General features: G+C 41.0%; 1 protein-coding gene across 2 annotated transcripts in view; it reads left to right on the top strand.

Moving 5' to 3' along the window:
* Positions 1 to 13,957, top strand: part of EXOC6B (exocyst complex component 6B) — a 626,283-nt gene that overhangs the window by 40,346 nt on the left and 571,980 nt on the right. Inside the window, exon 1 of one of the 2 annotated variants that reach the window (XM_074332163.1) lies at positions 4,918 to 5,174. The exons of the other annotated variant lie outside the window; for it this stretch is intronic. Coding sequence (XP_074188264.1) covers positions 5,062 to 5,174 — 113 coding nt within the window. The 5' untranslated portion in view covers positions 4,918 to 5,061. Of the gene's footprint in view, positions 1 to 4,917; positions 5,175 to 13,957 lie in introns of those variants that run through there. 2 annotated transcript variants of the gene reach the window in all.

Here is a 13,957-nt window from a genome sequence, read left to right as displayed (position 1 = left end):
AAAAACAAGCAGCATCTGGGTTCAGTGTGCCCTATACCTCTTGCTAAGCAGCCCCAAGACCAGCACCAGTGGCAGTTGGCCTCAGTTTGCAGCTTACCCTCTCCCAGGCATCTCCAAGCCCAGTGGTGGTGGCAGCCATCTGTGGATTGCTTTGTGGCTCATTCTAGTTGGCCCCAGACAGGGCACAGGCTACTACTGAACTTGGCCTATGGTGGGGCCCCTCCCAGGAGGCCCTCGGGCAGGAACATCCAGTGGCTTTCTACTGAGCCAGAGCACCATCCAGCTGCCTCTGTGGATGACACACCCAAAAGGCACACTGGGCAGGTACCAGAGTCCTGCTAAAGCAAATCTTGTTCTGTAGTGTCAACCCCTGTAAAACAGCTCCTCTACTGTAGTCACTGCCGATCCTCACTACCAATCAGCCCAAGGGTCAATCCCTCCCATAGACAAGCTGACAGCAACTGAGGCTCAACCAGAACAAGAGGACACACACAACTCACACAAGGGACACACCTAAAGCACCCAGCTCAGGTGACCAGGGAGACTGGGTCCCACCAGACACCTACTGCATAAGGCCACTCTACTAAGACTAGGAGACATAGCAACTCTTCCTAATACATAGAAACAAAGGGAGGCAGCCAAAATGGGGAGACAAAGAAACATGTCCCAAATGAAAGAACAGACCAAAGCTCCAGGAAAAAAAACTAAACAAAATAGAGACAAGCAATCTACCAGATGCACAGTTCAAAACACTGGTTATAAGGATGCTCAGTGATCTCAGGGAGAACATCAACAAAGAGATAGGAATTATAAAAATGGAAATAGAATAAATAAAAAAGAACCAGGCAGAAATGAAGACTGCAATAACTGAAATAAATAATACATTAGAAGGAATCAATAGTGGATTAGATTAAGCAGAGGGTTGAGTCAGCAATTTAGAAGATAAGATAGCAGAAAACACCCAATCAGAACAGCAAAAAGAAAAAAGAATCCAAAAAACTGAGGCTACTTTAAGGGGCCCCTGGGACAGCATCAAGTGTACCAATATTTGCATCATGGTTGTCAGAAGGAGAAGAGAGCAAGAACTGAAAACCAATGTGAAGAAATAATGACAGAAAACTTTCCTAACCTGGTGAAGGAAATAGACATACAAGCCCAGGAAGCTCAGAGTCCCACACAAGATGAACCCAAAGAAGTCTATACCAAGACACATCATAACTAAAATGACAAAGGTTAAAGACAAAGAGAGAATATTAAAAGCAGCAAGAGAAAAGCTGTTAGTTACCTAAAAGGGAGCTCCCATAAGACTGTCAGCTGATTTCTTTACAGAAAATTTACAGGCCAGAAGGGAATGGCACAAAATATTCAAAGTGATGAAAAGCAAGGACATAGGACCAAGATTACTCTGCCCAGCAAAGCTATCATTTAGAATTGAAGGACAGATAAAGAGCTTCCCAGACAACAAAAAGGTAAAGGAGTTCATCACCATGAAACTAGTATTACAAGAAATGTTAAAGAGATTTCTTTAAGAAGAAGAAAAAGATTAAAAATATGAATAATAAAATGGTAATAACGACATATCTATTAACAATTACTTTAAATGTAAATGGATCAAATGCTCCAATCAAAAGATAGGATGACTGCATAAGAAGCAAGACCCATACATATGCTGCCTGCAAGAGACTCACTTCAGATTGAAAGATACACAGACTGAAAGGCAAGGGATGGAAAAGATATGTCGTGAAAATGGAAACTCAAACAACAAACAAGCTGTGGTAGCAATACTTCTACCAGACAAAATAGATTTTAAAACAAAGGCTACAACAAGAGACAAAGAAGGACCCAGTAATCCCACTTCTGAGTACTTATCGGAGAAAACACAAAATACGAATTCAAAGGGACATGTGCGTCCATATGTTCATTGCAGCATTATTTGCGATACCCAAGATATGGAGGCAACTTGGGTGTCTATCAATGGATGAATGGATAAAGAAGAAGTGGTACATATATACCATGGAATATTACTCAACCATAAAAAAGAATGAAATCTTGCTATCTGCAGCAACATGGACGGACCTAGAGAGTATTATGCTGAGTGGAGTAAGTCAGACAGAAAAAGACAAATGCCATGTGATTTCTCTTATACTCGGATGGGGTATCTAAAGAACAAGATAAATGAACAAACAAAAGAGAAACAAGCTCATGCATGCAGAGAACATTTTGAGCGTTGCCAGATGGGAAGGGGTTTGGGGGTATGTGCAAAAGGGGAAGGGATTAAGGAGTACAAATTGGTAGTTACAAAATAGTCATGGGGATGTAAAATATAAGATAAGGAATACAGTCAATAATATTGTAATAATTATGTATGGTCTTAGATGGGTATTAGATTTATTGGGGTGATCACCTCGTAAGTGATATAAATGTCTAATCACTGTGTTGTATACCTGAAACTAATATGTGTATATTGTATGTCAACTGTAATTGAAAAAAAAAAATTATTGAAACAAATAAAGTAAGTAAGTAGAAAGAAGAGTTTCTGTGAAGAGGTCTTCAAAGTGATTTGGAAGGGGTCTGAGAAAGGATGTAATTCATTATACTAATGTGGAAGCAGATGCTGGGAGGCAGAATGATTTGCTTAAGTTTACACAATAAGCTTGTGGCAATGGAGGGTGTGGGTGGGATAGTATGGCCCAATGATCAGAAAATGGGTCTTGGGAACACAGGGACCTGAGTTTGAATACCAGCTTCCTTATTTATTACTGTGAGACTTGAGGCATTACCAATTCTCTCAATGTTCTCATCTGTAAAATGGGATACATAATATCTACTGAGAAGGATTGTTGCAAGGATTTAATGATGCATGTGAAGTGCTTGCTTTGTGTATTGTGCCTGCACACAGAAAGTGCTCAATGCATTTTAACTAGTAGCGCTGGAAGTAAATCAAAGCTTTCCCCCTCCTCCACAACTCTTAGTGTAGTGCTTTTTGGCCATTCCACACTGACCTGACATTCTTTCTATTTAGAGGGCAGGCCTTCTCCACTGGAGCTTTTCTACACCAATCACTCCAGACTTACACATCCTTGTTGGTAACATGTGAGATCCCTGCCCTCTGTGGGGGTTCAAGAAAACTACTGAGAGTAGCAGAAGCTTGTTTGACCATTACGATACATATCTGGTGTACATAACCAGTCTGCTTCCTGAGATGGACAAAAAAGTTTTTGCTGAGTGAGATGCTCAAATGGGTGCCTGAAGGGACCCTCTGTCATGTATTACAAGAGATCTTTAGAAATATATGAAAAACTCCATACACTCTGTGCCCCTCCTACATCCACCTGGAATTGTTTAAACATGACCAATGAAATAAAACGAGGACAGCCAGAGATTATCTAGGCACAGACTGGTTTAGCAACTTGCTCAATTCCTGGCAAACCAGGACTTGTAACCCATTCTTCTCACTATTTATTTTTAAAATGTGTTTTTGGTTAATAACGACTATTTTTATTGAAAAAGTAATTCACGCAAAGTACATATATAATTAAAATTTACCTTCGTCCTACTTCCTTCCAATCCCTCTCCTGGCTGCCAGTACTGTTAACAATTTCTTGGGTATCCTTTCAGAAATAGTTTATGGATAATATTTTATATATATATGTAAGCATGTAAATATTCTTTTAATAAAAGAAATGAAAACATACTATATATTCTGTTTCATGCCTTGCTTTTTTCCACTCAGCACTACAATGTGAAGACAGTTTCTTATTGAATATAGCGTCTTTTCTCTTTCTCTTCAATCATTGCATAACAATCCGTGGCATGGCTGTAACACCAATTACTTAGCCTCATCTTCCAGTTTGGTTCTTCTTACATGCCTCTTTTGTTGATGGCAGCACCATTCTCCCAATCACTCTGCTCCAAACCTTGGAGTAATACCCAAGGTTCCCCTTCCCAATATCTAGTAAATCATGCCAATTCTGCTTTTAAATGTGTTTCCTATTTGTCTATTCCTTCTCATTCTCATTGCTACTTCCATGGTTTAGACCTTAGTTTTTTTCTATAGTGTTTCCCTGTCTGCAAATGTTCTATTTCTGCCCACCTTGAACACTTGATCTTGATCGTTTCCTAATGCCACAGTTCTGATTGTGTCATTCTTCTTAAAAACCTTCCGTGAGTGCTCGTTTATTGTGTTATGTAACAATTCCAACAGTGATCAATAAATATGATTTCTAAATTCTAATCTGGGGAGTTTATGAAATGCATGATCAGAACGTCCAGATGTAGAACCTTTAGTCTGTATTTAAAAAAAACGTTTCTAGGTGTTTCTGATACAGTTGGTTGTTGGACCAGTGAAGCCATTAGAATAGTGTACAAATTTCTCAGCCCAGTATTTCTTTCTACTTTTCCAGCCCCATCTCTTACTATTGCTTCTTCTACATAAGTGCAAATGAAGTTCTTGCTGGCCTTCTGAGAACTCATCACACCTTCCAGTCACACTGCTTAGACTTCTAGGCCCAGTCTATGAATCCTTCGCGTCCAGAGGTGATCTCTGGGCTCGATTCTCTGAACTGGCTGACAGCCACGTTCTGCCTTATCTCTTAGTTTGGATTTCTCCTCCACACCCCCTAACGCCCCAGCTATTAAGATATCTGTCCGCAGAAACCCAGTTAGTACTTTCTTATTATTTGCGCCTATAGAGCCTTTTGAGATTTGTGACAAGGGTCTTAAACAAAAATGTGTGGGATCAGTGCCATTGCTTGACTTCACCACCGCTGCATGCTGTCGTTAACTGTTCCCGGCTTATAGGGCGGCTTCCCACTCGTATTTATGGATTTAATGAATAAATGAATGCAACCCTACTCGACGTCGCCCAGAAAACTACAAATCCCAGAAGGCATTGCGTGGAATGTCGGCGGACGCGGTGACGAAGGGGGCGTGCCGAGCTTGAGGGCGGGGTCGTCCTGCGGGTTGCCAGGGGCTGGGGAGGCTCTGGAGCTTGGGGTGAGAGTGGGAGCGAAAGGTGAGCTGATCTGAAGAAGGGGACACGCTGCCGGGCGCCCCCATTCTATGGATCGGGGTAAGATGGCGGAGGCGGAGAGCCTGGAGACAGCTGCGGAGCACGAGCGGATCCTGCGAGAGATCGAGAGCACCGACACGGCCTGCATCGGGCCCACGCTCAGGTACCCGGGGTGCCCGGGCCACGGACCGGCGGGCACGGGTGGGGCGGGCGGGGGCAGGCTCCTTCGGGACCGCGCGTCTGGCCTTCTGCCCGCAGTGCCAGCGCCGGCCCCTCCCTTCGGCGAGCCCGGCGAGCGACCTCCACCCTCTGCGCGGCGGGTCTCGCTCGGGCGCCCCGACGTGGGGTCCCTTCCCGATCGCCGGCGCACAGCCCCGTGCCTCCGAGGCTCCTCTCGCCTCCCTCCGGGCCGGGGCAGCCTGCGCCCTTCCTTCGCGGCCAGCCTGGCTCCGGGCAGCTGGAGCGCGCCGGCAGATGGTGGCTCTTAGCAAGCAGGTCTTCCCCTGAGGATATCACCCTTCTCCCTGCGACTCAAACCCCGTCCTGTCCTAGACAGACGCCCTGCTTTTCAGACAAAACAGAATTGCACCCCGGTATGTTGCGCGGAAATTAAACTCTTGCCGTCGCGAAATCACAACCCCTGCTCGGAAACGAGTTCCTGAAAATCCTAGGCCGGGAAGGAAGGAAGTTTCCTCCAACCCGCGCCCCTCTCCTGGGAGCCGCTGCTCCCTGAACCCCGTCGGGAGGACGACCTCTCCGCGAGGTGCTGCCTGGCGGTTACCCCCCTCCCGTCCCTGGTACCTTCACGTTGCCCACACACCACCGTTTTATTTGGAGATGTCAAAACAAACCCCCACCTACTTCCATTTATTTAATAACCCGTAGGTACCCCTTACTATGTGCAGCGCAAGACGTTGTATGCAGCAATTTACAAATGTAACTGATTCAAGCTGCGAAGCCATCCTGTTAGGTAGGTACTGTCATTACCTTCATTTAACAGATGAGGCACCGAGCGGTTAAGTGACTTGCCCAAGGTGACTGAGAAAACAAAGTGGGGGCGTTGAGATTCCTACTCAGGCCGTCTGGATCCAGACTCTGAAGTCGTAACCTCTGCCGTTTTGCCTCCGTTGGGGATTACCGTCTCCCTGTACTTCCGGTTAATTGCTTACCTAGCCCAGTAGCAACTGCCTTTTCCTTTCCCCTCAGTTTCCTAGAGCCCTAGAACTAACTCATCGTCTTCCTTCCTGTGGTACCTTCTGATCTCCATGCAGCCAATAGATCATTGTCTTAAACACCTTGTACAGTCTCAGGTCACTGCTCCTCCCTTCAAAAGAGAGTGATTACTCACTGCTTGTTGTTTCATGGGGAGAGTTGCCTCATGAAAGAGTGTTTAAAGGAGGGGCAGGCTGGAGACTTCACCCTTATCTCCCCCTGCACAGCTTCCTTCTCCGTGTTAGCACAGCTCTCCCAGTGCCATCCCTGAACGTGAGCATTCGTAGTAGTTTGCCTTGTGTCCCTTATTACATGACGAGCACGACCATCATGCTCCTCTCTCTACCCATTTTCTTGAGCTCTTCAGGGTGAATGATCAATCCTCATTTCATCATCTTTTATAAAAACTAAGGCTTACTTACTAGTCTTATAAGTGCCTTATTAATGGGTATTAGTATTTGGTTTTCATAAAGCAAAGTGTTACTAAAGTTAACTGAAGATGCTGCTTCAGTATTCTCCTAAGAAATTGGCTGATGAGCTGCATTTGGCAGCCAAGCAAAGCTCCCACTGGAGCAGATGGGATTACCAGAGGTTTTAGGAAGGATTCTTTCTCAGAACACCATCAACGTTGTCTTGAATTGGTTATGGTTTTCAATTGCTGCAGTTCTTGGTTTGTATGATAACGACTTTAGTTTCGTGTTATCAGTTGAGTTTGTTGTGATTTATTATGTTAACTCTCCGCTGAATAGTAATGCATATTTGTATCATCTGAATTTTGGCCTGTAATTTTCTAGTATCTTGACTTAAGAATGTTGCATTATGGCTCAAATGTAAGTTACCCCTTCTCCCTAAAATTTGCTTCATTGTTATCACTGAGTTCTTTTCCCACAGGAAAGTGGGGTTTTGTGGGGGTAGATGGATTAAGGGATCTTTTGCCCTAAGTGGATCTGGTAAAGAGAAAAATGGGTTTGAGACCTCTGCACTATCCGATCCGTTGTAGCTGCTTTTCCTTACTCCCTGTATCATTATTAGGGGTCTTCATTTTTGGCCTCATCCTGTCTTTGGCAGATAAACCTAAATCTTACTATCAGACCCAAGACTCAATCACTTGACCGTCCTATAATACAAGTATTTATTACCCCCGTCTTTGTTTTCAGTCTAGCTTGTCTCTGCCCATGTTCATAGGGGATGATCTCAGCTTTTTTCCTTATCCCGTTCAGAGGTAGCAGCGTGCACAGACTTGATGTTTAGACCCATGCTTTACCCTGGATGCACCTCCATCCTCATTATAGCCCGTTTTCCCCCACAGTACAGTCATTAACCAGGTTTAAGGCAGTAGGCTCCGTTCCCTCACTTTACCCTCATCTGTCAACGCCTCTACCCTTTTCATAGTCTTTTCTATTTCTTCCGTCTTTTGAGGTAGCATTTTTTAAGGCACCGGATTCTTAGGTGTTCCTGAGTAACTGAAGAGCAATGAAAGAACAGTGAATAACCGTAAATTGATAGCAGATAGAAGGTTAGTATACCCATCCCTAAAATTCTTGCTCTTCACAAAAATCCATCTAGCAACATTGCCTAACCAGATTCTTTCCTTTGCCAACTTTTAGTAATACTTGTGAATCATTACTTGCTTTCCTGGGTATACCAAAGTATTCTTCCAGTCTTACTCCTTTTTGTTTGAGGAGCCACAGTGGCTTGACTTTCTCTTTATATAACTATCCTCATTTTAATCTTGAATAGCACATGCAATGTTAGTCGATTCCCATATATCGTAGGGCAGTGCCTCTCCTTTTTCATTATAATTCTGAGAGGCTCAAGCATATCACGCATATAGAGGTTGTTGCCTAGCAAATTCTTTTGGGAACGCAGCCATCTCTTTCTTCTCTGTCTTTATCTTAAAATTTTTTTTGTTAGCTGCAAGTCCTGATTTTGCAGATGAGAAAAGAGGCCCATAGGATGTTATGGCCTGTCTTGTTTTTAAAATAGTATTGATCCCAGCTTTGTAGTACTAATGCTAAAGTATTGATTGCAAATCACTCACGCACAATAGCTCCATATTTTTATTTTTCAAATCCCACCTCTACATATCTAGTTTTCTTTCATATCACTTATTCGGTAGGTCATTTCTTCAATTTGCTCTCTGGATACTAGTGATTTAACATTCATTCTTAATTGCCATTTCAGCTTTTGTTTTAAAACTTAAAAAATAATTAAATTTATTGAGGTAACATTGGTTAATAACATTATATGAATTTCAGATGTACAACGTAATTAGGTATCTGTGTACTCTATTGTGTGCTCGCCACTCAAAATCTAGTTTCCTTCCATTACCATATAAATCTTTTAATTTAACAGTAAAATGCATTACCTTTAAAAAAATAGCTTTATTGAGACATAATTTATATACCATATACTTCACCCATTTAAAGTGTACAATTCAGTGGTTTTTAGTATACTCACAGAGCTGTGCAGCAATCACCATAATCTAATTTTAGAACATTTCCATCACTCCGAAGATAAACCCCTTACCCGTTAGTAGTCACTCTTTATTCTGTCCCCCCCTTCGCCAGGCAATCACTACTTTCTATATGGGTTTACATATTCTGGACATTTCATGTAAATGGAATTATACAATATGTGTTTCTTTGTGACTAAGCATAATGTTTTGAAGGTTCATCCATGTGTAGCTTGTATCAGTATTTCATTTCTTTTTATTGCTTAGTAGTATTCCATTGTATTGATATACCAATTTTATTTCCTCATTAGTTGATGGATATTTGGGTTGTTTCCTTTTTGGGGCTGTTATGAACAATGCTTCTATGAACATTCGTGTACTAGTTTTTTTTGTGGGCATATGTTTTCATTTGTTTTGTGTGTATTACTAGGAGTAGAATTTCTAGGTCATATGGTAACTCTGTGTTTATCATTTTGAGAAACTGCCAAACTGTTTTCCAAAATGTCTGTACCATTTTACATTCCAACCAGTAATGTCTGAGGGTTCCAGTTTCTCTATATACTTGTCAGCATTTGTCATTATCTTTTTCATTTAAGCCATTCTAGGAGTGAAGTTGCGTTTCACTGTTGCTTTGATTTGCATTTCCCTAATGGCTAATCTTCTCATGTGCTTATTGGTTTTTTATCTTTGGAGAAATGTCTGTGGAGATCCTTTGCTCAGTTTTTTATTGGGTTATTTGTCTTTTTATTGTTGAGTTATAAATGTTCTTTATATGTTCTGGATATAAGTCTTTATCAGATATATGATTTATAAATACTTTCTTCCATTGTGTGAGTTGTCTTTTTTTCTTTCTTGATGGTATCATCTTCTGCACAAAAGTTTTTAATTTTGATATAATTCATTTAATCTATTTTAAGTTTTTTTGCTTGTGCTTTTGGTATATCTAGGAAGTCTTTGCTTAACCCAAGCTCACAAAAATGTGCTCCTTTGTTTTTTTCTAAGAGTTTTATAATCTGATCTCTTACATTAAGGTCTGCGATTCATTTTTTATTTTTTAAAGATTTTATTGGGGAAGGGGAACATGACTTTATTGGGGAACAGTATGTACTTCCAGGACTTTTTTCAAAGTTAAGTTATTGTCCTTTCAATCTTAGCTGTGGAGGGTGCCATTCAGCTTCAAGTTGTCCTTTCAGTCTTAGTTGTGGAGGGCGCAGCTCAGCTCAGCTCCAGGTCCAGTTGCCATTTTCTAGTTGCAGGGGGTGCAGCCCACCAACCCTTGGAGGGAGTCGAACCGACAACCTTGTGGTTGAGAGGATGCGCTCCAACCAACTGAGCCATCCCAGAGCTCAGCGGCAGCTCAGCTCAAGGTGCCGTGTTCAATCCCAGCTGCAGGGGGCGCTGCCCACCATCCCTTGTGGGACTCGAGGAGTTGAACTGGCAACCTTGTGGTTGAGAGCCCACTGGCCCATGTGGGAATCGAACCGGCAGTCTTCGGAGTTAGGAGCATGGAGCTATAACTGCCTGAGCCACCAGGCCGGCCCCATCTGCGATCCATTTTGAGTTAAGTTTTGTGTTCAGTTTCATTCTTTTAGATGTTGCTATCCAGTTGTCCCAGCACCATCGTTTCTTACCCACATCTAATCCTGGTTGATTTAGCATGATCTTTTTACCATGAAATTTATCTTCCTTATTTGTGGTAGAAGTGTAATATTCAAGACCCTGTCATTGTGTTTATTTGACTTTGCTATTCAGCCGACTCCCCTCGTTGAGTGTTCCCACCCAGGAAGAAATCTACTCTAATGTCAGCTAATAATGGTTTTCTCTTTTTAGCTCGATTGCTGCCTTCTGTTTCTGAGGTCCTGTGTTATAAGAATGATGTGATTGCTATATTTGATCTTGGTAAAGCACATTATTTTAAGGACTGATTCTTATCTTACCTTATGGGAATTGCTTTGTGACATATTACCCAGACTTAAGATTAACAAAGTATCTTAATGATAGAATCTTATCTGTTTAATTACACTGTTAGTTACAATGTTTTAAATATACTGTTAAAACATTGTATCAACATAAAGTTTTGGAAGCTATGTTAAAAATTACTTATAAGGGCCTGCCCCAGTGGCTCAGGCGGTTGGAGCTCCGTGCTCCTAACGCCGAAGGCTGCCGGTTCGATTTCCACCTGGGCCAGTGGGCTCTCAACCACAAGGTTGCCAGTTCGACTCCTAGACTCCCATAAGGGATGGTGGGCTCTGCCCCCTGCAACTAAGATTGAATACAGCACCTTGAGTTGAGCTACCGCTGAGCTCCCAGATGGCTCAGTTGGTTGGAGCGTGTCCTCTCAACCACAAGGTTGCTGGTTGGACTCCCGCAAGGGATGGTGGGCTGCGACCCTTGCAACTAACAACGGCAACTGGACCTGGAGCTGAACGACACCCTCCACAACTACGATTGAAAGGACAACAGCTTGACTTGGAAAAAATCCTGGAAGTACACACTGTTGCCCAATAAAGTCCTTTCCCTTCCCCAATAAAATCTTAAAAAAAAAAAATTACTTACAATCCTATAACACAACTGCTGTTGTTTTGATGTGTTTCCTTCTAGATCTTTACCTCATATATTTTGTTGTTACAAAGCTGTACTCTCGGTGTACAGAACAATTTCTATCTTTTTTTTTTTTTTTTTAAAGTTGAAGTTGTTTTTTTGTAAAGCTGGCTTTTACAGAAAACAGATTGGGGGGATATTTTCAAAAGGTGCTTTGCTCAATATCATTTGGTAATTAAATATCGGGACCTGGCTTCCCCACTTACTACTCTCTGCCTTTGGCCACAAGGCTTAGTTTTCCATCTTCCACCCTTCCCCATTACCTAAATTGTACAGAAATCAGTTAATCAGAATCCTTGGTTTATGATACTTTCTCGTTATTAGTCCATTGCATGGACCTCTTTAATCAGTTAATTAATTATTTTTATAAGCAACTGACCACCCGAGTAGGAAAAATTTTCTCATCTATAAAATGGGATAGATACCACCTATGGTGTAGGTATAGTATTTAAAAAACAAAGGAGGTAAAGCATTCTTTTAGGTAGTGGTTACTCAGTTAATGAGAGTCCTCTTTTGCCTTTTACCCTTGAGTTTGTGGATTTAGATACTTCTGTTTTTGGAGTTATGTTGGTTTAGTGGTTCTTGGCTTTTTTTTTTTTTTTTTTTGCCTACTTTTACATGTCTGCACTCACATAATATCCATCAATAATCAGACCTTGGGAGTGCTTATTTTGGGATAGAGTGGAGAACAGAGGAGGAGATAAGAAACAAATTTATGAAGATCCTCAGGTGATTCTGATTTCCTTCCTCCTTGGTAATCATTGAGGGGAAAGAAATGATTTATCATTGCTGATTGCTCATTTTTCAGTTGTAGTTCCCTTTTAAAAATAACGTTTTTATATTTTAATTATAAATGTAATATAATGACTTTTAAAAAGATGGAAGAAAAAATAGATTGAAGAAACAGACAACAAAAACTTAATTCTACCACCCTGTCACAACTCATAGATTTGTATATTTCTTTTTAACTTTTTCTGTATGTATTTTATTACATTAGGTATTAGAAGAGTATTATCATGTTGTGTTTTGCTTTTTCAGTTAACGTGTTATATACAGTTTTATACTTTGTTACATATTGTATAACTATATCATTTTAGCGGGCGTCACTCAAGAATGAATGAAGGAATTCATTCATTCAACAAATACCTACTGAGCAACTTCTATGTGCTAGATACTTTTCCAGGCTCTGGGATACAGCAGGGAACAAAATAAACAAATTCTGCCCTTATGCAACTTGTATTCTAGTGGCTTACTCACAGAATAAACAAACAGATGAATAAAGTAATGCTATTTAGTCATTGGGGTATTGTTTTTGATAAGGGTGTTAGAAAAAGTTGTGGCAAAAGTTTGAAGAGAGTGAAGAAGCAAGCGAAATGGCTGGCTTTCTGAGGGAAGCCTCTTCTAGACAGAGGGCACAGTAAATGTCCAGTCCCTCAGTAGAAACATAATGGTGGGAGGCGATGGTGTGAGAGTAGTCAGGGTCCAGATCATGTGGGCTAGAAAGAGACTGATTTTATTCCAAGTGTTACAGGAAGGTACAGGACAGTTTTGAGCAGGAAAGTGACGTGCTCTAAGTTATGTTAAACAAGGAACATTACGGCTACTGTGTGGAGACAGAATAAGAGAAGAAACAGGGAAATCAGCCAAGAGGTAGTTGCAATAATAAAAGGCAAGAAGATGGTTGTGGCAATAAGGTGCTGGGGAGAAGGTGATGAGAAGTAGTTGGATTTAGGTATTTTGAAAGAAAAGCCAAAACAATGGATTATTTATGAGGGTTAAAGAAAGAAGGGAATCAAGGATGATTCCAAGTCTCTTGGCCTAAGTATTAACTGGGTGAATGGTGGTGCCACTTATTGGTACAGGAAATAAAGGGGACGAAACTTCGTTTTTCTTCATGGCACTCACTACTGCCTGACATATGTCATTTTTGATTGTCTTCATCACTAGAATGTGTATTCCAGGAGGGGAGGGGTTTTCTGTCTTTTGTTTGCTGCTGTATTTGGGGGACCTATTATAATAGAGTGCCTGGCATACACAGTTGGTGTTCAATAAATATTTGTTGAATGAACAGAAGAATAAAATAGTTGTATTATGAACTGTTACTTATTTGGGGGTTAATTAACTGCTTTGCAGATTAACTATCTTAAAAATATGACTAGGCTTTTGAGAAAAAATAAAACTGAAAATCTTGAAAACTTCAACATATCAGAAGTGTTTATTTTTTGGAATTATATACAATTTTGTAGTTCCTCTTTCTCTTCATCAGCCCAAATCTATGGCCCCTAAGGCCTATCATTCTTCTGTATTTTGTGCAGTGTTGTCAAAAGTTTGCAAATTTAAGTATGATAACTCTAGTGATTAAAATGCTATAATGTAAGTGCATGTTGTGTAAGTAAGGCTTAGAATGTGATAAAAAGTTAAAATTGGAAAAAGGAGGTGGGTAGTGTTGAATGTATCATTACTATATGAACTAGGAAAATGGATTTTTTTGTGTGTTTGATAAAGAGGAGTTAGGTTTTATTTTAATAACCTTATTGAGTTGTCAAGCAAATTGGAAAATATGAAAAACTGTGAGAAAGCTCTCTTGTAGCTGATAAGACAATGCTGGTTAGGTCCAATCAGCAGTGGGCTCTGTCTGATTTTATTGAGCTAAATAAACAAAAGTTTTCTTTGAAGCT

Source organism: Rhinolophus sinicus, linkage group LG05, assembly GCF_036562045.2.
Source record: "Rhinolophus sinicus isolate RSC01 linkage group LG05, ASM3656204v1, whole genome shotgun sequence".
In the NCBI taxonomy this organism is placed as follows: domain Eukaryota; kingdom Metazoa; phylum Chordata; class Mammalia; order Chiroptera; family Rhinolophidae; genus Rhinolophus; species Rhinolophus sinicus.
The sequence above is the reverse complement of the archived record's forward strand: the minus strand, read 5'-3'. Positions and strand labels throughout refer to the sequence as shown.